General features: G+C 44.5%; 1 protein-coding gene and 2 long non-coding RNA genes across 4 annotated transcripts; 2 read left to right on the top strand and 1 right to left on the bottom strand.

Annotated features, from left to right (window-relative positions):
• Positions 1-4585: 4585 nt before the first annotated feature.
• LOC106723790 lies at positions 4586-26006 on the bottom strand. 2 transcript variants are annotated; one of them, XR_001359503.1, is made up of 4 exons: positions 25952-26006; positions 25291-25681; positions 14048-14050; positions 4586-4595 (listed from the first exon to the last, which is right to left on the bottom strand). It is a non-coding gene; the product is annotated as an uncharacterized LOC106723790 (long non-coding RNA). The 2 variants fall into 2 exon arrangements; XR_001359504.1 differs by lacking the exon at positions 4586-4595 and adding an exon at positions 4605-4614 and having other exon boundaries at positions 14045-14050.
• On the top strand, positions 11631-18815 carry TCHH (trichohyalin). Its single transcript, XM_014528639.1, has 4 exons — positions 11631-11662; positions 12996-13161; positions 13925-16375; positions 17144-18815. Exons 2-4 carry the CDS (start codon positions 13024-13026, stop codon positions 17768-17770), a joined length of 3216 nt encoding a protein of 1071 aa, XP_014384125.1. The 5' UTR covers positions 11631-11662; positions 12996-13023; the 3' UTR covers positions 17771-18815.
• Positions 25466-25879, top strand: LOC106723791. Its single transcript, XR_001359505.1, has 2 exons — positions 25466-25508; positions 25780-25879. It is a non-coding gene; the product is annotated as an uncharacterized LOC106723791 (long non-coding RNA).
• Positions 26007-26395: the final 389 nt, after the last annotated feature.

The following is a 26395-nucleotide window of genomic DNA, read 5'->3' as shown; positions in this document are numbered from 1 at the left end:
ACCACATGGCCAGCCAGATCTATTTAAAAATTAACAATTCCTAAAGAAGACACATTCTTACCCCCTGACACTACTGTGTATAAAAAAGATCCCAGTGCACAGTTCTGGGAGAAAAGTTGGTGGGGCTAACACAAGGCCATTCTAATTATGTTGAAAAATTCTTGGCATAAATGATTTCAAGATGCTGTTCATAATATAACCTCTACTGGATCTGCACTCCTAAGACCTTTATAGTAATTTATGTCCCAATACATACCCTTTAATCAAAACTTACCTATTATAGTACAGTTGGCATAATTGAACAGGGGAAAAAAAAGTTCAGGTCAGAAGATATCTGGCTCATTTCCTGGCCTTGGGTACAAGTTCATGCCTAGTAGGTTTGTGCAGTAAAGATATTTCACCCCAAATTTGTTTCCCATAACTCCACAGGGCAAATGAAGCCCATGAGGAGCCAGAAGGAAGGGGACTGTGTGCTGCCTGACTGAATGGGGCCTGTTGAGAATCTCTGAGCTCCAATTTCCTCAGGGGTATTCCGTGGAATGACACTGTCAGAAGATTGCACAAGGAGAAAATAGAGTTGGTGGTCAACAAGTTTCAGACATGATTTACGCTTGAGTCCTCCCTTGGAAACTCACAATACACAGGAGGCTTTGAGACGTCCCGCTGTGCAAGAAAAATAAAAAATTAATAAGTAACATTTCAGTTTGCTTAACCCCGAATTCCCAAAATGAGTTAACATTAGAGCCTGAAGTACCTGAATGCCTAGGAAGACCCCATGAAACTAATGCTTTAACTAGAAACCCTCTGGAGAAGAAGAGGATGTCATAATGCCACCTCCAAACGAAAGAGAGGGATCTTAAGCTTCACACATGGTGTGCAATCAACATGGTGAGACCCACCCACCACTTGGATCCTTCTCTAAATGCCTGGAACTTGGAATCACTCCTTCAAGACCAAGTTCTTCTAGAGAGCAGAGGAAAAGATGGCACATAAGAAAGGGAGAGCCAAAGAAGAACAATGTTGGAGGTATCACATTTCTTGATTTTAAACTATATTATAAAGCTATAGTAATCAAAACAGTATAGTACTGGCACAAAAACAGACACATAGATCAATAGAACAGAGTAGAGACCCCAGAAGTAAACCCACACTTATATTATTATATCATATCAACTAATCTATGACAAAAGAGGCAAGAATATACAATGGGGGAAAAGATAGTCTCTTCAATAAATGGTGTTGAGAAAACTGGATAGCTACATGCAAAAAACTGAATGTGGGAAAGATCAACCAAAGGACTTATATATGCATGCAATGGGCATAAGCAATGGACACAGACACTCGGAGGGTGGGGGGAATTGGGGCGATAAGGACACATATGTAATATCTTAATCAATAAAGAAAAAAATTAAATAAATAAAAAAGAAAAAGAAAAAAAACTGAATGTGAACCACTTTCTTACACTATATACAAAATAAACTCAAAATGGATTATATAGGTTGTCCCAAAACTGTATATACACACTTTGAATAGTTATAACGGCAATATTTATTAAAATAGATTTCATTTTCAAAATTGAGCTAACAGCTCTTAAAGTATGTACATATTTTTTGGGGATACCCTGTAGACTTCAATATAAGACCAGAAACCATAAAACTCCTAAGAGAAAACATAGGTAGGAAACTGTTTAACATCCATCTAAGAAATATTTTTTTGGTTATGTCTCCCCAGGCAAGGACAACAAAAGCCAAAATAATGTGATTACATTAAACTAAGAAGCTTTTGCACAGCGAAGGAAATCATCAACCAAACGAAAAGGCAACCCACTGAATGAGAGAAGATACAAATGATACATCAATAGGGGTTAATATCCAAAATACATAAATAACTATTGTACACCTCAAACTCATATAAGGTTGTAATGCCAACTATACTTTAATACTTTTTTAATATTTTAATTTAAAAGAAAGGGGGAGAACCGCAGACGGGAAATAGGTATGACTCGGTTCTTCTACATTTGATTTATCAAATTCTCACTGAATGACAAATTTCAAACAACATGTCTTACTACCTTCCAGACGCCCAACATATTATTTCGTTAGCTCTAAGTTTCCACGGCTCCCACATAAACAGATCAGCCTAAAGGAGAAGACCACATCTGGCCAATCCAGCAAGTCAGAACTCCAGCTCAGCCGCTGGGTGACCTCTGGCAGAAACCTTAAATTCACTGTGGCCCTGCTTCCATATCTTGAAAGCAGAGGCGGCAGCCCTTTCATCAGGCTAGGCAGGATGGGGAAAAGAAGATCATAAAATCCTTTGCAATGCATTCATTGTCCTGTAAAAGCTTAATGATTATAATCAAGCTGTGGCTAGCAGTCTGCTAGGTCTGCACATGACATTCAGCAGTCACTGCACTGGTATCTGATAACAGGATGCTCTCAGCCCCAGTGTGTCCATGAGCTGCACAAACTGGTCTTGGCCAAGTCAGGTTTCTTCACACAAAACTGTCAGGGGAAAAACATTGCTGAAGTCAAGTCATCTTGATCTAATCATCATCGTGTCTCATTGGAGACAAGATCCTCTCAGCCTCCTAACGAAGACCATGAACTTTGGTATACCTGTGGCAGGCTGAGGGGACCACCTTCATGAAACAGACACCTGCTTCAGAGGGCCACCCACTGTACAGCATGTGCTTGTTCTAACCACATCAAAGGGGGCAAAGGCATTACCTGAACTATGATGGGGGAGAGGGATAAGGGAAGATCTTTTAACTTTCCATATCAAAGTATTGTAAGTCCACATAGGCAGCAGACTTAAAGGAGTAGTGTTGGATGGATTGGTCAGGAGTTTGGGTTTTAAAGTCAGATGTATCTGGATTCAGATAGCAGTTCTTCCATTTGCCAACTTCTTTGACCTTAAGTAAGTCATTTTGTTACTAGAGAGCAGCCCACGTCGGAGGGGGCTCTCACCTCTTTGGCTCTGAGAAAGAATTTATACGAGTGACAGAAAGCAGTGTTGAAGCAAAGCAAGCAAGTTTATTGAGGAAGCAAAGCCATTGGATTTATTAAGAATACACTTGGCATAAAGCACAAGTGGGCAACTCAGCTAGTCTGAGCGCCCCACCTAGTGCATGGGGGTTCAAGGGTTTTATCTTTTTGCCCCTATAGGTTTCAAAGTTCCCCTGCTGAATACCTTAGGCAACAGGCTAGATTTCAAGGTGATTTCATCTTGGCAATCCCAAGACTGCTGACTTCTTTGTTCAGTAGGTGAGATAAACTCCCCTTTCCACCTCCTCTTCCCCTAGCAGCTATCTATCCTACCTAACAATTTAATATCTCAAAGTCTCAGTTTTCCCCTCTACAGAATGGGAATGATCATGCTTACCAAAATTGGTTAAGAATTAAATGAGATGACAGTTACTTGTCATTTCTGGCTTAGGTGGTGATGATGATGATGATGATGATGATGATGGTGATGATAATGATGATTACAAAAACAAAAAAAATAGATTCCTCACCACATGCCATACAGAGGCCAAAACTCTACTAAACTGGACAGAGGTCATCTCTTCTCCATCTTTGCATTCTCAGTACCTGGGCCAGTGCTCAGTAAGTTTGATTAGACTAAATTGATTGTATGATGCTGAGTGCAAAGGATTAGGCTGAAAAGTGGCAGATGCTTGGATTAGAAAGATGAGGCCTCCTTCATGAGCCATTGTTTAAATATGGACAAAACTAGTCCAGTTAGCCTCACCTAGACTGATGCCTAAGCAGTTTTCTTCACTGACACAAATTCTGCTTATTCAAGTCCTCATTTGAATAATAATAGCAGAGGAAGCTCAGACTGGTTCAGGTGATACTTTTGGAATTGCTTGTAAGATATAGATATGAAACCAGCCCTTTGGCAAAAATAATTTCTTTTTCCCAACCTTTGTTTTTAATCTCTCCAAAAGAAAGCACTGACCAGGCCAGTGTAGACAGGACTAGCATACTAGTTTTAATATCATTACTCTTGTCTTTCTCATCCTCACTCCCATCCCTTGCATACTGACCACCATTCTAGCCATCTATTCTACCACCCATTCCATACTCCCAGTAAGATTTTAAAGAAGTAAAATTGTGCCCTCTCTTCTGTCTTATGGTTCATTGTGACTTCTTTCACGTGTTCCTTTTCTATCCCTTCGCTTCCTCCTAATCTCCCATCAAAAAGTGACTTCTTTTTCTTTACTCTTAAATGGCTACTTTCTGATCAGGTCTTGTATATATGATACATAAATGCAATTCATTCTTTCTTTTAACCAACAAATGTTTTCTGAGTGCCTGCTCTATACAGGCTCTGGAAATTCAGTAGCAAACAAAACAGATATGGAACCTGCTTTCATAGAACCTACATCTTATTGTACTCAATTCCTTCCTAAACAAATAAATGGGTGGTTAAACCCAACATCTCTTCTGTATGGTCAACCTTTGAAAGAACCAAGGAGATACTGCCCTTGATCAAAGAGTGATAGAATCTCCACTATAATCTGACTGGTTAACTATCGCTTTCTCAAAATATACTTTGTCCATTCTACTCCCCAGCTTTCTTCAGACTGTCTGCAATGCTTCCCTACTCCTCTTGGCCTGCCTATAATTCACTCATCCTATCCAGAATAAGACCCATATCCTCCCAGAAGCCCTCCCAAACTACTTTGGCCATCAGTGGTACCTTCCTTCTTCAACCTGTAGAGTGCTTGTGAATTATAATCAAACTTCACAATTATATCATACTCTCTGAATTCCTGAGATGGTATATTTTCCAATGTTCTAGTCCCTTTCACCTAGTGCAGTACCTTCCATTTAACAGGTTTTAGCAAAAGTTTTAGATTAGCTGAGTAGCAAAGCACTCTGAACATTCATGGGATAGGTGAGGGTACATAAATCACTATTCTAAGGCATGCATTCAAAGACTTTCAAAAATTTTTGCACCTTGAAAAGCATAACAGAAAGGACCCCCAAATCTAATCTTGAAATACAGGGCAAGGCTAAATGATGTTGATTATGCGAAACATGGTTTATTCTTATATTATTATTATTATTTATTAATGATTGTATTTTCTATCTGTGCACCTACTTTTGCCCACCCTGTATATGGGCACTGAAAGAAGGGATTACATTAATATCAGAAAAACTGACTTTTTGCCCTATAAGAAGTTATCATCACTCCCCATTTGTAACACCCTATAGAAAATATGCTTCACTTCCAAGGCCCAATTTGTGCTGCTGAAAGCCCTTGCTCGTGTAACTTGGGAGATGCTTTCCAATGATGTGGTTCTAGATGAGCCTTTAATGGTGTGCCCTCTGCCCAGATCTGACAGCAAGCCCAGAGCTAGGACAGACACCCAGAGAAGCTGGGTTCACAGCACTCTTCACCTGCAGATAAGGAAAAGCCTCAAAAACATGTATCTGAAAAGTTCTAATTATACATCTGACAGAACAGCTAAAAGGCTAAGACAAATGTCTATTGTATAACCTCATTAGCGAGTTTTAAGGTTCAAAAGTTTTAAGGGTTATTTAACTTCATCACACTTAAGAAGTACCCTGCCAGGCACAACATAAAGGAAGTAATATGCATTCTTGTCTTCTAGAAGTATTGATCCCTAGAAATTCTCCTGTTTCTGCTCTTTTACAACCTAGAATGAAAATTTTAATTCCTGGTGATACTTTGATAGTTATCTTCTATGTGTTTCATCTCCTTTCTCTTGGAATTAAACTTTTATTTTCAGAGTTTAAAGTGTTCAATTTTTGAATAGGTAACTCATTCACATGGTTCAAATATCAGAAAGTTTAAGAAAGTATACAGTAAAAAGGTACTTTCCCATCCCTCTCCCTGCAGGTTAGTTTTTTTGTGTGTGTGTTATTAGAAAAAATATCATAGCCCAGCTGGCGTGGCTCAGTGTCAACCTATGAACCAGGAGGTCATGGTTCGATTCCTGGTCAGGGCTTTATTTTTGGAATTAAATCTTCTTATCACAGTATCTTCCACTCCAAGTCATCGGTGCCTTCTGGTAAGAGGTTCAGTGCTTTGCACCATGCCTGGTGTAGAATGGGGGACTCAACAAATGCTTGTGAATCAAGAGACTACTGTGGGAAGAAGAGAGAAATGCACAGCCTGTCTTCTGCTTCTCCACTAATACTATGAACTGGGTCAGATCCTCCTTGAGGCAAAGGGACAAGGACTTTGACCTTCCAAAGTCCCTTCAACCTTATCCCATTTCAAGTGGTTTTGAGGATGGGATGGGAAAGGGACATTTTTTTAAAGTAGAAGAGAATCAGGTGACTCTTTCCCCCTCCCCAAGTGGGAGTTAGTGCTTGTTTCTCAATAAATTTCCACCTTTTGCTATAAAAAAGTAGAAGAGAATCAGAAATGAAGACAGGAAGGCGACTGAAAGGAAGATACTGTGTAGAAGAGTGGGGGGTGCAGACTCCAGAGAAGCATGCACCCGTCTGGAAGGGAGGGGTCAGAATGAAAGCCACTGAAATTTCTAGACATTGGCACGCACACCCTCGTTCCACTCCCATACTTACTTCAGGGTGGGATTCAGGGTGGGAAACACTCAGATTAGGATTCAATAACTGGACCATGACGCAGGCGATGACTGAACGCCTGGGCCTGGAGGAAACATCCCCAGCCAGACTGGCACATGCCTGCTTGTGCTGAAAGTGCTCTTTCCATATTTGGGAGGCCATGACCTTTACTTATGCAACCTAAAGCATCTACTGAGTGCAAAGCCTTAGCTCCCAACGTCCTTTATGTTATGCCTTGTTATCAGAAGGAAAACCTCTCTCACAAAGTTTTTGTTGTTGTTGTTTTGTTCTTTTGATACACACCTCTATCCACTGAGCCAAACCGGTTTCGGCTATGTTATGCCTTCTTATCAGAAGGAAAACCTCTCTCACAAAGTTTTTTTGTTGTTTTGTTCTTTTGATACAAATCCTCATCTCATCCCAAAGAGTGACTTACCATTTGACTAGAAACAGATCTAAACCCAAGAAAATAGAAAATGTCACACAGCACATCTACCTTTGAAAAGCTATGGCCCTTCTTCCATATGGCAGCTGTCAACCTTTTCATCCGAGATACCAAAAAAAAAATCTCCACAGCCCAATCAAAAATGCCTGTTTCCTTCATTCAGAGTATTCACCAAAATACAAAAAATTAAGGGTGTTTTTTTCCCCCATTCAGTGTGTCTTTTGCCAAATCCCAAAGCTCTGTGAAACTGAGGAGCTGCTGGTTAGGAGAAAGATACAGTTACAGAACAGAGAAAACAGAGCACTTGACATCTATGGCCACCTCAATGGCAAAGAGAGCCAGGAGCTCTCTGCTACTCTGGGTGACAGCTGGAGTGGGCAGAAGGTGGAAGTGCCCTCCGGGGCTCACTTGTGCTCAGTCACCCTGTATGACATGATGTAAGATGGAAAAGCATCTGCTGACTCTCCGAGGTAATAATTACCACCAGGGTGGGGGTATAATTAAAGTAAGGGTAATTTACCTTAAAGAAGATAAAAATTAAGAATTATTAATGATCATAATAATTAGCCCTTTTATATCTAAGAGTCACAAAATGCTTTACAAGCTATAATTATCACAGCTCCCCTCTGAGGAAGGGATTCATATCTTACAGCTCCTCACTTAACAGAGGGGTGAAGTGATGGGCATGGAGGAGGCAGCGAGGGGTGAAGTAATGCTTCCTCTGTCATCTGTCCTGTAAGTAGCAAAACTAGAAAGAGGCCCCAGAAGGGCTGACTCCCATGATGGTATGTGCCCTCATCCTCAGGCCATCACCCAAATCACAGAACTCCATCCCAGATCAAGCGACTCATCTCATTCAAACTTGGCCATTTAAACTGCAGCAGTGCAATAAAATTACATCAGATCAGCAAGGATTTTACTAAACACCTGGTGGAAATAAAAGACACAGCATTGCCTCTAAGGAACTTAAAACCTAATCAAGAAGACAGAGCAAGCACCCATTAAATTAGAGGAAAATATGGAAATTACACACTAACTAGTACTGGGTTGTATGATGCTGACTATGCATGCTGTGGAAAGAAATTTTTTTAATTGGAAGATTGTTATATGGAAAGGTCAAGGAAGGGCTGGGAGGGAAGATGGAATTTGCATGGGGCCTCAGAGAAAATACAGTAGATTTTGGATGGGCAGAGGTAGTGTTCCAGGGTATGGGTCAATGAATAAGAAGAAATAATAGAAAAACTTGAAAGGTTTAACACATAATTTTAAAGAAAAGGTCTTCATTAGAAAGGTATTTCGAGAGCTCACCAAAGAATCTTACTTTTTATAAAGCCACCTTAAAGTCATCCCACTTGGACATTTTCCCAGAGTTCCATGTCATGGCCCGTAGTGGGCTCTGGAAAAGCCCATTAGGCTGAGAACGACACTGGCACCTTCTCTGCTTTATCTAAATTTTCACAATAAGGCCAAAACAGGGTTTGATCCTGGTCAAATACCGCAGAATGTCAAGTCTATTATCTACTTTTTCCGGATTCTGACCGGAGAAAATAGGAAAAGAGCCTTTGAAAGAGTTGAAGACCAGGAAAACCTGGTACTTTGTTAGTTCTATTTGTTAACCCAGCAGAGCTCCACACCCAGAGATTTCAAGCATGGATGAGGCTTCAGGAATGAATGATATAAATTTTATTTTCTCTTTTCAATTCTTCTGTAATAAAGAGCTCACATCTCAAAGCCAAGTATCAGTACAACACTGTAGCTATGCTCTGAACCCACTGGCATTAATCCTTGATAAAGAAGGATATTCTTACATAATGGAGCAGGAGTCCATGGGTCATTCCTGGGCCAGTCAGGAACGTTCTCTGACCTTTCGGTGCCTCAGTCTCCAGTCTTATAAAAGAAAGATAATGAGGCCTTTTGTCTATAAAGAAGATTAAGATGCTCAGATTATACAAACACCATTCTTTTTTGATGAACCACAATGAGTGGACACTGCCTCATTTCAGGGATTCTCAGTTGGTCTTTCAAAAAAATGGACTGAACCAATGTCAGTACTTGATTATTTTTTACATTCTCTGGTTTTGGATGGGCAGAGGTGGTGTCCCAGGGCATGACATTTTAAATATCACTTAAAATGATATTTTTAAATAATGGTACTGTGTTAAATAAAAGAACATTATGTAGCAACAAGGGCCACTTCATTAGAAGAATATCAAACCTGACTTTAGAATTTTAGCATTTGAATCTACTTACAATCTTTCTGATGTTTGACCAAGAGCAGCAAGGCAGACAGGCTAATTCTCTTAGGTTAGTTCAGGTTTTTTAATATCTTTCCTTGTGATATCCTGATTTTAAATGAGAATGGATAAGAGAGCCATCACTGGATTTAAGATCTAGCTTCATTCAGAGTGGGGAAGGAGGTTTTTGTTACGGTGAATGCAATTTCGGCCATTTTCTTCTTCTTCTTTTCTTCTGCTTCTGCTTCTGCTTCTGCTTCTGTTTTGTTTTGTTTTTGGTGGAGGATGCGGGCATTTTCTTAAGGCTGTTTGGAAGCATTTCCCTTTTGGGTTTGCTTCTATATTTTATTTGCTTGCTCAAACATGATTTTGGAATGATTAATATTTTCCCTTTTTTCCCATAGAAGCTAATGAATGTCTGGTCCTCTTTTGACTACTTTGACTATAGTAAGGTAATGGAATCACACAAATGCATCCCACCACCTGGGCTAAGGTTCCTCACAAACTACACACAGGTGGATAAAAAGAGAACCAGACATAGGCAGGGTTTGTCCATAGAATTCCTTGGAGGACACTCATAACAAAGGCTCATATGCACCCTGGATGGTGGTGTTCAGTGGTTAGAGTGATGGCCCATGCACCAAAGGGTGCCAGGTTTGATTCCTAGCCCCAGGCAGGGCACAGGTGGGAGGCAACCAATTGATGTGTCTCCTCATATCGATGTTTCTCTGAGGATTTTTGCTTTTTTAAGGCGCATATCCTCCGTGAGAGATTGTTTTGTTTTGTTTTTGGTGGAGGATGCGGGCATTTTTGTTTTTTTAAGGCACATATCCTCCATGAGAGAGAGAGGTTTCATGGTGATTTGTGGTTGCAGTGCTCATGATAGTTCTAGCCTAGAATTCGAAGATGAAAATAACTGAATAAAACCCAAAATAGAAGGTAGAAGGGGGGAGAGAAATCTTTACTCTTCACTAAGGAGCTGCTACATCAAGTTTGCTAACTGATCTCAAGAAAAGTGACAGTTCTAGGAAAAACCCTAGATCACAGAATTGAACCAGGCTAACAGTTGCCTTCCCATCACCTATCATTTCCACTTTCTTCTCCCCCAACCTCTGGGAGGGCAGCAAACAAGGAGTCAAATAGAATTCAATTCCATCATCATTTGGACCAATCTGCACATAAAGGAAGAGTCATCAAGATTTAGGCTCCAAATTACATTCCATTGAAGGACCCTACAGAGTCTCCTCAAAATTTACTTGCCTCTGTTGGACAAAGGAGGAGACCAAAATGCCAAAAGCCACTGAATCATTTAATAGTCTCCATAAACGTATTTTGAACCAAAGTTTCATATAGTCTGAAATGTAAGGGTGGGAGTCACTGACAACCAAGGATAAAATCCAGTTCCTTACAATAAAACAGCACTGGGGTTTGCATATGATCTCCAGGGTTGAGAAAGCCCCAGCAGACATAATGGGCTAGAGTGACCGATTACATTAATGCACTTCCAAGAGAAGCAGAGTCAAGTGCTTCGGTGTCATAATCATTAGTGACTTGAGCTGAGCAGGATGATTATATCTAAAAAAAAAACAGATTACACCAGCTCTTTTTCTCCAGGAGCATCAATATGTTAATGAGAAAAGAGCAAACTTCATTTAGATGTAACATCCCTAAGAAAGAAATTTAACAGATTTCAAATTCTCTTATAAGTAATTTAATGAAACATTTTTAAACTAACACCCAAAATTGTTTACTAAGAAGACAATCCTCAACTATAGGAAAATCATTATAAGACCCAAGAATATAAGTGCAATTTTTCCCCATTTGCATTTTAGAGAAGAAACTAAAATCAATTCCTTATACCCTTTCATTGTCCTAGAATTGTTTCAGACAGGGCTATACGCAGCTCCCTGTGGACTGTCATATCCCAGAGAGAAATTAACTAGTTCTCATTAGTTTATGTCAAAGTGTCTGTTTGACCCCAGCCTATAAGTTAGATTTTTTATATAGTAAATGGCTTAGACGTTACTACTTTGCAATAAAATCATAACTAATCAAGATTCTGACCATTAATTTTTGTTTTATTTCATTTTAACAATTTAAAAAAATTAGAGATTCTGACAAACATTCTATCCTTTCATGTTAGGTGGGGCCAGTACCCTGTCAGGAGGCAAGGTCTGTGAACCTCATGCCAAATAGGTACGTGAGCAAATAGTGAGATAAACAAACCATTTGTGGAGACAGAGGTGGAGCTGGGCTTGGTTAGGAATGAATCAGGCCATCCCACAGAGTGGGTGTCTCCTTTCCAAGTAGGTCTTCAGGGCACAATTAGAACCCCTATAAAAGACCCAGCTACCAGCTGCCCAGTACACTTGCCAGTGGTGTCAGCGAGCACTCGACTTCTCCCTCTCGTGAAGTGGGTAAGTCCCATTCAATGGGATCATGTTCTTCTGTATGTTGCTTCATTTTCCAGTTGTTGTAGATGTTGGCAGGAGGGGGAGTATGGGGGGAGTCTATTGTGTCAGAAGACATCAGTATCTTACAGAGATGTCTAACTCCATGCCATCTTCTTATGGTTGGAGCCATTACTCAAATAGAGACATGGTCTCCTCCCAAGGCTCTGAACTCTCTAAGTATGTTTGCATGTCAGGGGTTGGAAGATAAGTTATGTGTGACTCTGATGGGGTTCATCTTTCTAAAAACTGCTATCTCCAAAGTTTACCAACTCTTGGTTCTCTTTTTATATTGGTTCTGCCCAATATGGGCCATCTTCATGTAATTATGGTATCTGCAGTATTTCAAGTTGAGTAGTAACTACAGAAGCCAGCTAGATGAACCACTATTCTCACCCAGTCAGTGAAACCTCCCATGTATTTTTTTTTAACATTGATCTGCTCTTGGCTAAGTTCCATTTTTTATAATGCCAAGATTCAAAGGGTTTATTTGGGTTTAACAAAACTAACAATAAAACCAATGTTATTCAAATTTGTCCAGGTTCAATTTGACCCATCGACCCTGGTAGCCAGTCAGGAAGTACCTCTCAGAAGCTTTCAATAATTGAATATCTGTGATATATCTTAGTTAAGGCAGATAAAATGTACTCTTTGTTTTCTGCATTGGTTTATCTGAATATTGCAATGCCACCTTTAACTATGGAGAAGTAGTGCTTAATCTTAAAACTGCTGACTTGTGAATTATATTCCTAGATCTCTTATGGGCTATAATGTTGGGGAATAATCCACATTCCCTTTTTAATGTTCTAGTTGCCACTAAATGTTTTGCTCCACACCTAGGTGTATGTGGCTTCTATTCACTTTAAGATACTTTCAGATCTTCCTTCACCTTTTGGCTTTCACCTACCCTCTTTGTTCAATTTTAGAGGCAGATGCTATGAGTAGCAACATATCAAATTTAAATTTCTACATTATACTCTACACTGTCTGATCTGAAATATATTAAGAAGGAGAAAAAGAGAAGAGGAAAAGAGATGGATAATTCAGATTGTGTGAACAATCTGAAAGCTGACTACAGGATAGTCTGCAGATAATTCCCAGGCTTGAAGTTTCTCAGGATCTCTCTTCCCTTTTCTAAGAGCTGTACAATATTAAAAAATAAAATGCTTTGAAAGTCCAGGTTGAAAATAACTACTATTGTAAAGTCAAATTATTTAAGGATCTGCCCAAAACAGTGGGGCTAAAACCTCCCAAAGATCAGAAATAGAGTTTGATTCTGGATCCTATTTTATTGTTTTAGGTTTACTTGAACTGAAGAAAGGAAAAAAATGTCTCCACTTCTGAGAAGCATCTTCGATATCACTGAAGTTTTCAATCAATATGCCTCACATGATTGTGATGGGGCAGCACTATGCAAAAAAGACCTGAAGAACCTCCTTGAAAGGGAATTTGGAGCTATTCTTCGGGTAAGAAATATGAAAAGGACATTTCTTTATTCATTTGGGGTTATGAACTTCCTTCTCAAGAGCAACCAGAGCAAGGAATGGTGACTTTATATTCATTTTACACCATGATAGCTCTACACTACATTCCCATTCATTTTTGAGCCTGAAGATACTTAATTGTCATTGTAGTCTGAGTACTAAAGAAGTTACTAGCAATTATTTCATGTACTTGATGGCAATGGCAATGTGGATGAACTGGTGGTCATGGGAGGTTATCACCAAAGATGTTAGATCAAACTAGACTTGGAAGGAATTTAAAATTACTTGCAAATTTTGGTAATTAAATTCATATTGTTCACTAGTAAAATGGTGTGACCATAAATGTTTTGTTCTCTTTTCAAACATAGACTAAAAGTCAAATCAAAGGAACTAGCTATTTCAGACAGAAATGGCTGTTGCACATCTTCATAAAGTCCCATTTATTTCTCAGTTGAGAATAAGTTCATTATTATTCACCCAGCTAAAGAGAACTTGTGTTCTTTTAATCAGCATTAAATTACAAGATGCAAACACTTCCAACAAATGTATGCTATAAAATGAGGTATTCACATTTTTACATGAAGACAACAAAACTTCACCATACACCCTGGGATTTTCCTAATTGCTCTTATGTCTTTTGAGTGTCTGCATGTCGTAAAATGCATATTGTGTGAGAAAGTTTACTAGCTGTAAATGGTACATTAAAAAAAAACAACAACTTTTGTTTTCATCTTTTTTTTCATAGCGACCACATGATCCTGAAACGGTAGATTTGATCCTGGAACTTCTGGATCGCGACTGTAACGGGCTGGTAGATTTCAACGAGTACCTCCTGTTCATTTTCAAAGTGGCTCAAGCTTGTTACTACGCTCTGGCCGAGGCGTCCGGGCTGGAGGAGGAAGCCCCGTGCGAGGGAAAGGGGGCCCCGTTACTCGATCGCAGGCAAGAAGACCGAAGGAGGTTTGATCCCCGGGACAGAGAGTTGGAAGAAGAACGCTGGCAGAAGAGGCAGGAACTAGAGAGGGAGCTCGCTGAGGAAGAGGAGCAGAGGGAGAAGCTAGAGAGGCGAGAGCAGCGGCTGCAAAGGCGAGAGCAGGAAGCGCGCCGCCAGGTGGAAGAGGAGCTGCAGGAGCGCAAGGGGCGGGAGCCCGAGGAGTTTCCCGACCAAGAGCGGAGGCGAGAAAGGCGGGAGCAGCGAGAGCTGGAGCGCGAGCGCCAGCGCCTGGAGGAGAAACTGCGGGAGCTCCAGGAAGAGGAGCAGCTACCCCGGCGGGAACGGCAGGAGCTGAGGGAGCGCCTGGAGGAGGAGAAGGAAGAGGTGGAAGAGCAGCTGCAGAGGCTTAGGCGCGGGCGCCAGGAGCCCTTGGAGCAGGAGCTGAGGCGCGAGCAGGAACCGCGCCTGGAAAAGAAGCTGAGGCGGGAGCAGGAAGAGAGGCGAGAGCAACTGCTGAGGCAAGAGCGGGAGCAGGAGCTGAGGCGAGAGCAGGAACCGCGCCTGGAACAGAAGCTGCGGCGGGAGCAGGAAGAGAGGCGAGAGCAGGAGCTCAGGCGGGAGCAGGAGCCGCTCTTGGAGCAGCTGAGGCGCGAGCAGGAGCTGAGGCTCGAGCAGGAAGAGAGGCGAGAGCAGGAACCGCGCCTGGAAAAGAAGCTGCGGCGGGAGCAAGAAGAGAGGCGAGAGCAGCTGCTGAGGCGCGAGCAGGAACCGCGTTTGGAACAGAAGCTGAGGCGGGAGCAGGAAGAGAGGCGAGAGCAGGAGCTGAGGCTCGAGCAGGAACCGCGCTTGGAAAAGCTGCGGCGGGAGCAAGAAGAGAGGCGAGAGCAGCTGCTGAGGCGCGAGCAGGAACCGCGTTTGGAACAGAAGCTGAGGCGGGAGCAGGAAGAGAGGCGAGAGCAGGAGCTGAGGCTCGAGCAGGAACCGCGCTTGGAAAAGCTGCGGCGGGAGCAAGAAGAGAGGCGAGAGCAGCTGCTGAGGCGCGAGCAGGAACCGCGTTTGGAACAGAAGCTGAGGCGGGAGCAGGAAGAGAGGCGAGAGCAGGAGCTGAGGCTCGAGCAGGAACCGCGCTTGGAAAAGCTGCGGCGGGAGCAAGAAGAGAGGCGAGAGCAGCTGCTGAGGCGCGAGCAGGAACCGCGTTTGGAACAGAAGCTGAGGCGGGAGCAGGAAGAGAGGCGAGAGCAGGAGCTGAGGCTCGAGCAGGAACCGCGCTTGGAAAAGCTGCGGCGGGAGCAAGAAGAGAGGCGAGAGCAGCTGCTGAGGCGCGAGCAGGAACCGCGTTTGGAACAGAAGCTGAGGCGGGAGCAGGAAGAGAGGCGAGAGCAGGAGCTGAGGCTCGAGCAGGAACCGCGCTTGGAAAAGCTGCGGCGGGAGCAAGAAGAGAGGCGAGAGCAGCTGCTGAGGCGCGAGCAGGAACCGCGTTTGGAACAGAAGCTGAGGCGGGAGCAGGAAGAGAGGCGAGAGCAGGAGCTCAGGCGGGAGCAGGAGCCGCTCTTGGAGCAGCTGAGGCGCGAGCAGGAGGAGCGGCGAGAGCAGCAGCTGAGGCGGGAGCAGGAGTTGGCTGAGGAGGAGGCACTGCAAGAAGAGGCCCGTGAGCTGGGCGAGAGCCGTGCCCTGCGGTGGCAGCGGCAGCTGGAAAGCGAGGCCGAAGCCCGACAGAGCAAGGTCTACTCGAGGCCCCGCAGGCCCCGCAGGCAGGGGCCACTGAGGCGCCGCCAAGAGCAGGAGGAAGAGGAGGAGAGGCGGCTGCAGGAGCGCGAGCAGCGGCTGCGGGAGCGGGAGGAGGACTCCCAGCTCCTCCGACAGCAACGCGAGAGGCGGCTGCGCCAGGAGGAGGAGGATCAGCGCCTACAGGGATTCGAGAGGAAGCGGGAGCGGCAATTCCTTGAGCAGGAGGAGCAGCTCCAGGAGGAAGAGCGGCGCCGGGAGGAGCTGCTCCGCGACCAAAAATGGAGGTGGCAACTAGAAGAGGAAAGCCAGAGGCGCCGCCACACACTGTACTCCAAACCTGCTCTACGTGAGCAGCTGCAGCGCGAGGAGGAGCAGCTGCAGCGGGAGAAAGAGCAGCTGCTGAAGGAGGAAAGAGAGGAGAAAAGACGCCTTCAGGAAGAAGACAGAAAGTTCCGCGAGGAGGAACAGCTCCTCCAGGAACGGGAAGAACAGCAGCTGCGCCGCCAGGAGCGCGACAGAAAGCTCCGCGAGGAGGAACAGCAGCGGCGCCGCCAGGAGCGCGACAGAAAGCTCCGCGAGGAGGAACAGCAGCGGCGCCGCCAGGAGCGCGACAGAAAGCTCCGCGAGGAGGAACAGCAGCGGCGCCGCCAGGAGCGCGACAGAAAGCTCCGCGAGGAGGAACAGCAGCGGCGCCGCCAGGAGCGCGACAGAAAGCTCCGCGAGGAGGAACAGCAGCGGCGCCGCCAGGAGCGCGACAGAAAGCTCCGCGAGGAGGAACAGCAGCGGCGCCGCCAGGAGCGCGACAGAAAGCTCCGCGAGGAGGAACAGCAGCGGCGCCGCCAGGAGCGCGACAGAAAGCTCCGCGAGGAGGAACAGCAGCGGCGCCGCCAGGAGCGCGACAGAAAGCTCCGCGAGGAGGAACAGCAGCGGCGCCGCCAGGAGCGCGACAGAAAGCTCCGCGAGGAGGAACAGCAGCGGCGCCGCCAGGAGCGCGACAGAAAGCTCCGCGAGGAGGAACAGCAGCGGCGCCGCCAGGAGCGCGACAGAAAGCTCCGCGAGGAGGAACAGCAGCGGCGCCGCCAGGAGCGCGACAGAAAGCTCCGCGAGGAGGAACAGCAGCGGCGCCGCCAGGAGCGCGACAGAAAGCTCCGCGAGGAGGAACAGCAGCGGCGCCGCCAGGAGCGCGACAGAAAGCTCCGCGAGGAGGAACAGCAGCGGCGCCGCCAGGAGCGCGACAGAAAGCTCCGCGAGGAGGAACAGCAGCGGCGCCGCCAGGAGCGCGACAGGAAGCTCCGTGAGGAAGAACAGCTCCTCAAGGAACGGGAAGAACAGCAGCTGCGCCGCCGGGAGCGCGACAGAAAACTCCGTGAGGAGGAACAGCAGCTGCGCCGCCAGGAGCTCGAGCAAGAGCTTCGCCAAGAGGAACAGCAGCTGCGCCGCCAGGAGCGCGACAGAAAGCTCCGAGCGGAGGAACAGCTCCTCAAGCAACGGGAAGAACAGCAGCTGCGCCGCCGGGAACTCGAACAAGAGCTTCGCCAAGAGCGCGACAGAAAGCTCCGCGAGGAGGAACAGCAGCTGCGCCGCCGGGAAGGCCAGGAACAGCTTCGCCGAGAACGCGACAGAAAGTTCCTTGAAGATCAACAGCTCCTCCGGGAACAGGAAGAACAGCTACTACGTCGCCAAGAAGAGCAGCAGCTGCGGGAGGAGCAAGAACTGAGGCGCCGGCAGGAGCGGGAGAGGAAATTCCGGGAAGAAGAGCAGCTCCGCCAGCTGGAAGAGGCGCAGAGGCGCGGCCGAGGCTGGGAGGAAAAAGATAAGGGCCGGCAGCAGATTCTGGAGTCTGGCAAGCGTCCGTTTGCAGGTGTCCCGGTGCGCTCCAGCCCTCTCTATGAGTACATCCAAGAGCAGAGGTCCCAATACCGTCCTTAAGAAATGCCGCCATATCCCGACACTTGCCAAAGCTTCAGCAAAGGAAAATGGGAAACACTGGGTACCAGATGACTCAAATGTTTTTGGTTGCGGGAAAACTCTGTTCTGTTAGAATGTCTTTTTTTCCAAAATCTTAAACTATACTCATTTCATGTACTTTGTACTTCTACCTTTTCGTCTTCCTCAAGTAAGTCTTTACTGCAGGATGTCTTTGCTCTTTGGTGCAGATGTGGTGTGCATTTTTAAAAACAAGTCATTTAATTTGTTTAAGGAGTTTTGTTTGGGGAACATGTTAATTTACTGCTTTCAGAAGTAACAAGAATAATCAGATGTGAGAGTCAAAAGAATCGGGTCTGTTTTTTAAATGGTTGATCTATCTTGTGGAGAATTTAGATATTTTTTAGTGTTCAAGTTGGTATTTCTTCTTGGGCCTAAATTACATTTATATTTACCTCCAAATAACCTTTCATCTTTTGGGCATAATTAGCATAGATTGTGAAAGGGGACTGGATTTTTACTGTAGGGAAACTGACTTCTACAGAAACTGACTTCCATGTGAAAGTAGTCCATAATTGGAAGAAATCTCTATTAACATTTAGCTTTAAAACTTAGAATTTGATTTTTTTTTTACACTTGACTCCATAAACACTTAAAAATCTCATAAAGCAAAAGTAAGGTGTTTCTCAAAAACTCCAGAACTCAAATTTTAAAACTGTTTTTGCTGTAATCTATAGTCCTCAGTTCTCTTCCCCCAATCTTTGATAAATTTCAGAATATTACTACCTTTATTAATTTTACCTGAGAGGAAACCTGCTTAGGATCCAATAGACATCTATCTTCCTCTAGGGCCAATAAGAGATCACAGAGAGCATTTTGGGGGAGGGGAAGGGAAAAATTTGTAAACAGAGGGGCAAGTTCCTACAGGCCCTTAAGAAGACCCATCAGCCCACAATCCTTTGAAGCCTATTGATACTACCTTGGAGACTTCTTGTTGAAATAATTGGACTGTATTAAAAATTAATAATAAATGTTTAGCAAACAATTATTTTTGTCTGTTTTAATTATGCATCAAATCATAGCTCAGTATCTAGTGGTCTAGGAACTGAAAAAAACTGCCATTCACTTAAGGGTATTTGGTTATGATTATGTCTAAATTTTAAAAAAAGAAAGAGGAAAAAAAATCTTTGTTTTCCCCAACCATTTTTCCCTGTTAGGGTGAACCCTATATTATCTGACCCCTCCCCCCTGCCCCCAAAGCTAGGATTCTCTGCCCAAGTGTTTTTATTCTTGACCTCACAGCTTTCTGTGCTTGTTTTTTGTTTTGTTTGTTTTTTGCAGTGATTCACTGTTCATGGCAAATAATGGTGCTCCCAATATTTGTTAATATTTCATTTCAAGAATACAGCAACTTCTTTGTCTTTGATGTCTAATGAGCTGATAGTAGGAAATGGCCTGAAAGTTTAGCTCAGCATTATAGAAATTGTAGATGAGCTGTTGGTTTAAGCAACACAGTCTATTAAGTGACAGTCAGAATGTGTTTAATAGTAATGCCAAAAATATCAAATTATTATCTAATGATCCTGTGCCATCTGCTGGAGTCTATATTTAGTATTCAGGCCTTGGTACGAGGAATAAGTCCAAAGAAGGCCCTGATCCAGGATAGTATTTCAAATTGTGAGGGTCATGGATGACAAGGCATCCTAAGTTATAGATACTCATCATGTTTGTCAGTTGTAGAGATAAGAAAGCTCTGCTTCTGAGTATCATTCTGATGGAGTAAGATGGCATTTTCTGCAAGGAGCACCAGCCTCTCCCTCACTTGAACACAAATAGCAGATGCCCACCAAAGACAGAACCTGGAAATCCCCTGACACACTACCATGGAACATCACCTATTTCAAATGATTTCCAACTACAAAACTATTCTTCCCCTAAGATCAGTGTATGTTTTTCTTTACTTAAGGATCTTCCTGGAAACCATGGAAGAGCCTCCCTGGCTTTCTCAAAGGTCCATTCAATAGGCATTTATTTCAGAGCCCCAGGATACTCCTGAAATATACACTCATCATCTAAGCTACAGTTCAACAATAATAACTATGGTAAAAACAATCAAAGCCCTTCCGATTTTACAAGATGAGGAAAGAGCCATTTTCAAAGAAGAAAGTATTGTTTCGTCAGTTATAATAACCTCATTAAAAAAAAAAATGGGCCAGCCAGCCCATACCCATGGCTCTTCTTTTAGCAATGTGGCAGGCTAACCCTCCTGCTTCACCTAGTTAATATACATACATGGGCAGAAGCTTGAGGCTGTTGGGCAATTGACTGCTTAAATATAAACTGGGAGCTCTATTAACATTACCTTGGCTGCTGCTAAAGAATGGGGTTGAGGGTTTAAAATGCTCTGTGATGGCAAAGCTAGTCTCTATGTGTTATGGGCTGAATTATGTCCCCCCCCCCCAAAAGTTTATATATTGAAGTTTTAACCCCCAGTACTTTAGAATATATGAGATGCAGTATTTAAATAAATATTTTATTTAAATGAGATCATTAGGTGGGCCCTAACCCAGAATGAATGGAAATTTGGACACACATGATAGAGGGAAGATGATGTGAAGACACAGGAAGAAGATGGCCATCTACAAGCCAAGGACAGAGGCCTGGAACAGATCCTTCCCTCATAACCTTCAGAATAAAAAAAACAACAACCTTACCAACCCCTTGATCTTAGATTTATGGCCTCCAGAATTGTGAGAAAATAAATTTCTATTGGCTAAGCAACCCATTCTGTGGCTGTTATGATAGCCCTAGCAAACTAATACATCATGTAAGGGGAAGTTCTTTTGCTAGGGAAATCTATCTGTATTATAATGACCTTTATCCTCTGACATTGTGCAGGCCTGTCCTGGTTGCTCAAAGACCATCTTTTTCTTTTCCTTTTTTTTTTTTTTATTAAATCTGTCATAGTTTCTATGGTGCAGTGGAAATAATACTACAAGTAATAAGAAGCCTGGGGATTATTTATTCATTCATTTAATAAATATTTATTGAGCTCCTGCTGTGTGTCAGACATTCTAGGCAATATGCATACAGTGGTGAAGTAGACATTCTGGCCTATTCCTTCACTTTACTATCTGTGTGTCCTTGTGCAAGCCATTTAAGCTTTCTGGGCCTCCATTGTTTCATATTTCCAACTGTGAGTCTAGAATAGCTATCACCAAGGTTATTCCCAGGACTGAAAAATAATTACTTTAATTCTAACATTCAGCTTGTCCAACTGAAACTCTCAAAGCAACTCAAAATAATCCCTCAGCCCAACTCTACAGAAAACAGGGGGGAAGTTAACTACTAAAGGTGATCATCAGAGCCTAGTTCCAGTTCCAAAGATCTTTCTTTTCTAGCCAATCAGACCTGAACTTCTCTCAATTTGTCTCCCAAATTCCTCTCCAAAGTGCCTATCATCCCAGGTTTATTCATTGAAGGATAAGAACCCTACCTACTCCATTTTCTGTGACCCTAGTACAGCCGTGGGCAAACTACCGCCCGTGGGCCGGATCCGGCCGTTTTGAAATACCCATTGTGGCCCTCGAGTCAAAAAGTTTGCCCACCCCTGCCCTAGTACTTTCAAAGACCATTGCCCAGATCTGTGAACCTCACATATGCATTTAATTACTCTCATTTCTTTTCTGAAGAGAAAGCAAGTCCTGGAACTTAGTTCCCTCGAACTGAAAGTCTGTGGCCATTAGTTAAGTATGAACCCATCTCTACATTAATTACACATTGCTAATATTTTCATTCAGTCATAGTAATTATGTTTGTTTAGCAAGTGTACTAGACTGTAATCTTCTGAAGATTATAATCTATGTAATATGTAATAAGCACATGTTTCCCTTGTTAATAAAAGCTGACAGTCACATGCAATAACCTGAAACAAAACAAAAGTAGATTTCTGAATAGGTTATTATTTTCTGAACCCTCCAGACATCCATGGCAGGCACTCAAATTACAAAAACTTTTTTAAAATCTGATTTCTATTTGTCATTACTCCCCCTTTTTAAAAAAATCTGTTATATTTTCTGCAAGATAAACTCTAAAGTCTTTAGTTTGGAATTTAAGGCCCTCCACTTTCTAGAGGCAATCCACCTTTTAAACTCTGGTCCCTACCACAAGGAATTATTGTCATTTTAAACAGGGGAGTAATTAACCAAATTGATAGTTTATAAGGATCACTCTGGCTGCAATGTGGATGATGGGCTGGAGAGGGTCAAAATGAAAGCATTAGGAGGATATTATAATAATCCCTGTGAGGCCCGGCTGGCGTGGCACAATGGTTGAGCATCAACCTATGAACCTAGAGCTCATGGTTCGATTCCCAGTCAGGGTACATCCCCAGATTGCAGGCTCAATCCCCAATGTGGGGCATGCAGGAAGCAGCCATTCAATGATTCTCTCTCATCACTGATGTTTCTATCTCTCTCTCCCTCTCCCTTCCTCTCTGGAATCAATAAAAATATATTTAAAAAGCAACAACAATAATCCCTGTGAGAGACAATGATAACCTGAGCTAGTATAATAGATATGGGATCAAGAAAAGTGGGCATAGTTGAGACCTACTTGAGAATTAGAGTCAGTAGGAGTTACATTGAAGAGATGATGGAGAGGAGGAGATAAAAGACGAGATTAGATTTATAGCTGAAGAAGCTGGGTAGGTAGCGGTATCATTATTGAGATGGAAGCACAAGAACCTGAGGTTTGTAGTGAAAGGAAATGACAAGTTTAGTTTAGTTACATTGAGTGGGAGGTGTATTTGAGGCTTCCAGGAAGCATTATTTGGTAACTGGTTAGAGGAGTCTGAAGCACAGGTGAGGGGTTTGGATTTGATATATAAAAGGGGACTATCAGCCTATCAGTTGTAATAGAAGCCGTAAGAATAGATACGATTGTTCAGGACATGGAGAGAGGAAGCTGAAAAGCTGGGCTAAGACAGAACCCTAAGAAACAGCAACATTTAAGGGAAAGACAAAATTTAAAAACAAAAACAAAAAGGGGAATTAAAAGGAGCAATCAGAGAGGTAGGAAGAAAACCAGTAACAAATTAAACTTCCCGCAAATGCTCTTTTTTTGGCACGAAATTCAACATTTTTAGGCGTAAAAATATCTATGATGTTAACACCCTCAGAAAATTTGACATTTATTTGGTAACTGGTTAGAGGAGTCTGAAGCACAGGTGAGGGGTTTGGATTTGATATATAAAAGGGGACTATCAGCCTATCAGTTGTAATAGAAGCCATAAGAATAGATACGATTGTTCAGGACATGGAGAGAGGAAGCTGAAAAGCTGGGCTAAGACAGAACCCTAAGAAACAGCAACATTTAAGGGAAAGACAAAATTTACAAAAACAAAAAAACAAAAAGGGGAATTAAAAGGAGCAGTCAGAGAGGTAGGAAGAAAACCAGTAATGAATTAAAACTTCCCGCAAATGCTCTTTTTTTGGCATGAAATTCAACATTTTTAGGTGTAAAAATATGATGTTAACACCTTCAGAAAATTTGACATATGAAGTTTCGAAGCTTGTTGTCAATACAACAAAATAGCATACATATCAAATCGCATATATATCAACATATATGTAATTCCATCGATTGAAAAAATTCCGCACTATTAACCGGTAGAGGCACATTCTGCATTATTAACCAGTACCCGCATTAGTAACCGGTATCCACATTAGTAACCCGTACCCGAATTATTAACCCATTATTAACCGGTACACATTCCACATTAAGCCGGTGGGGTCACGACAGGAGGCCAAGGTTGCAGTGTGCCCGGCGTGAAAGGAAGGAATGGAAGCTGTCCGCTCCAGCACAGTCCCTCCCCCCTCCTTGTCCTTCCCTCCAAGGCCGCAGCACCACCAGGGCATGTGGGCGGCTGTTCCCTGGGGAGGGAGAGAGAGAGGCTGGGAGAATAGCATACATACCAAATCGCATATATATCAACATATATGTAATTCCATTGATGGAAAAAATTCCGCGCTATTAACCGGTAGAGGCACATTCTGCATTATTAACCGGTACCCGCATTATTAACCGGTATCCACATTAGTAACCGGTACCCGAATTATTAACCCATTATTAACCGGTACACATTCCACATTAAGTCGGCGGGGTCACGAGAGGAGGCCAAGGTCGCAGTGTGCCCGGCCGCCCCCCCTCCTTGTCCTTCCCTCCAAGGCCGCAGCACCACCAGGGCATGTGGGCGGCTGTTCCCTGGGGAGGGAGAGAGAGAGGCTGGGAGCGAGACAAACGCTTGTGTCCAGGGCTGACTTTCAAGGGCGCTGCTCTGCTATGTAAGAAACCCTGACCCAGAAGCAGGTCATCTACGAATGGTTTAGCACCAGGTCCCCCATGAACAAATGTGTGAGGGGGCTACCCCTTTCCAGTCACACCCCGTTTCCCAGGACAAAGGGCTCTCCGCTACCGGTACCCGAATTATTAACCCATTATTAACCGGTACACATTCCACATTAAGTCGGCGGGGTCACGAGAGGAGGCCAAGGTCGCAGTGTGCCCGGCCGCAGGGCCACCAGGGCATGTGGGCAGCTGTTCCCTGGGGAGGGAGAGAGAGAGGCCGGGATCGAGACAAACGCTTGTGTCCAGGGCTGACTTTCAAGGGCCCTGCTCTGCTATGTAAGAAACCCCGACCCAGAAGCAGGTCGTGTAGGAATGGTTTAGCACCAGGTTCCCCACGAACGAATGTGTGAGGAGGTGACCCCCTTTCCAGCCACACCCCGTTTCCCAGGACAAAGGGCTCTCCGCATCAAATCGCATATATATCAACATATATGTAATTCCATCGATTGAAAAAATTCCGCACTATTAACCGGTAGAGGCACATTCTGCATTATTAACCAGTACCCGCATTAGTAACCGGTATCCACATTAGTAACCCGTACCCGAATTATTAACCCATTATTAACCGGTAATTCCACATTATTAAGCCGGTGGGGTCACGACAGGAGGCCAAGGTTGCAGTGTGCCCGGCGTGAAAGGAAGGAATGGAAGCTGTCCGCTCCAGCACAGTCCCTCCCCCCTCCTTGTCCTTCCCTCCAAGGCCGCAGCACCACCAGGGCATGTGGGCGGCTGTTCCCTGGGGAGGGAGAGAGAGAGGCTGGGAGCGAGACAAACGCTTGTGTCCAGGGCTGACTTTCAAGGGCGCTGCTCTGCTATGTAAGAAACCCTGACCCAGAAGCAGGTCATCTACGAATGGTTTAGCACCAGGTCCCCCATGAACAAATGTGTGAGGGGGCTACCCCTTTCCAGTCACACCCCGTTTCCCAGGACAAAGGGCTCTCCGCTCGGGACCCCGTGGTCCCAATGCACAACGGCCCTCTGGCGGACCGGCTAATCGAGGCCAACCGAGGCCCCGCAGTGCTGCCCTATTGTTCGAATTCTGACTTAGAGGTTCAATCATAATCCCACCGATGGTAGCTTCGCCCCATTGTAGCACATACACCAAATGTCTGAACCTTCGGTTCCTCTCGTACTGAGCAGGATTACCATGGCAACAACACATCACCAGTGGGGTAAAACTAACCTGTTTCACGAGGGTCTAAACCCAACTCACGTTCCCTATTAGCAGGTGAACAATCCAACGCTGGGTGAATTCTGCTTCACAATGATAGGAAGAGCCGACATCGAAGGATCAAAAGCGACGTCGCTATGAACGCTTGGCCGCCACAAGCCAGTTATCCCTGCGGGAACTTTTCTGACACCTCCTGCTTAAAACCCGAAAGGTCAGAAGGATCGCGAGGCCCCGCTTTCACGGTCTGTATTCGTACTGAAAATCAAGATCAAGCGAGCTTTTGCCCTTCTGCTCCACGGGAGGTTTCTGTCCTCCCTGAGCTCGCCTTGGGACACCTTGGGACAGGTGCACGGCCCCAAACTCCCCACCTGGCACTGTCCCGGGAGCAGGTCCCACCCAGCCAGCGCAGCCGCCCGCTCGGCACCAGAAGCAGGTTATCCCTGTGGTAACTTTTCTGACACCTCCTGCTTAAAACCCGAAAGGTCAGAAGGATCGCGAGGCCCCGCTTTCACGGTCTGTATTCATACTTAAAATCAAGATCAAGCGAGCTTTGCCCTTCTGCTCCACGGGAGGTTTCTGTCCTCCCTGAGCTCGCCTTGGGACACCTGCGTTACCGTTTGACAGGTGCACGGCCCCAAACTCCCCACCTGGAACTGTCCCCGGAGCAGGTCCCACCCAGCCAGCGCAGCCGCCCCCTCCGCACCAGAAGCAACAGCCCCTCGGGGCTCACCCCTCCCCCACCCCCCTCACCGGGTTAGTGGAAGTAATGATCAGGGTAGTGGTATTTCACCAGCAGCCCGCCCCCTGGCGGGGACTCAGGGCAGGGGCGCCGGGGCCTCCCACTTACTCTGCACCTCTCCTGTCTCTTCCGCCTGCCAGACTAGAGTCAAGCTCAAGGGGTCTTCTTTCCCCCGCTGATTCCGCCAAGCCCGTTCCCTTGGCTGTGGTTTCGCTGGATAGCAGGGACGGACAGTGGGAATCTCGTCCATCCATTCCTGTGCGTCACTAATTAGACGACGCGGCATTTGGCTACCTCAAGAGAGTCATAG

Source organism: Myotis brandtii, unplaced genomic scaffold (assembly GCF_000412655.1).
Source record: "Myotis brandtii unplaced genomic scaffold, ASM41265v1 scaffold643, whole genome shotgun sequence".
In the NCBI taxonomy this organism is placed as follows: domain Eukaryota; kingdom Metazoa; phylum Chordata; class Mammalia; order Chiroptera; family Vespertilionidae; genus Myotis; species Myotis brandtii.
This window is presented reverse-complemented; position numbering and strand designations above follow the sequence as displayed.

What these genes read in the sequence shown, in the direction of transcription:
- TCHH (XM_014528639.1), top strand. Translation starts at nt 13,024, where the DNA reads ATGTCTCCACTTCTGAGAAGCATCTTCGATATCACTGAAGTTTTCAAT. An exon ending in AATTTGGAGCTATTCTTCGG is followed by an intron (nt 13,162 to 13,924) that starts GTAAGAAATATG and finishes TTTTTTTCATAG; the next exon opens with CGACCACATGATCCTGAAAC. An exon ending in ACAGAAAGCTCCGCGAGGAG is followed by an intron (nt 16,376 to 17,143) that starts GAACAGCAGCGG and finishes CTCCGTGAGGAA; the next exon opens with GAACAGCTCCTCAAGGAACG.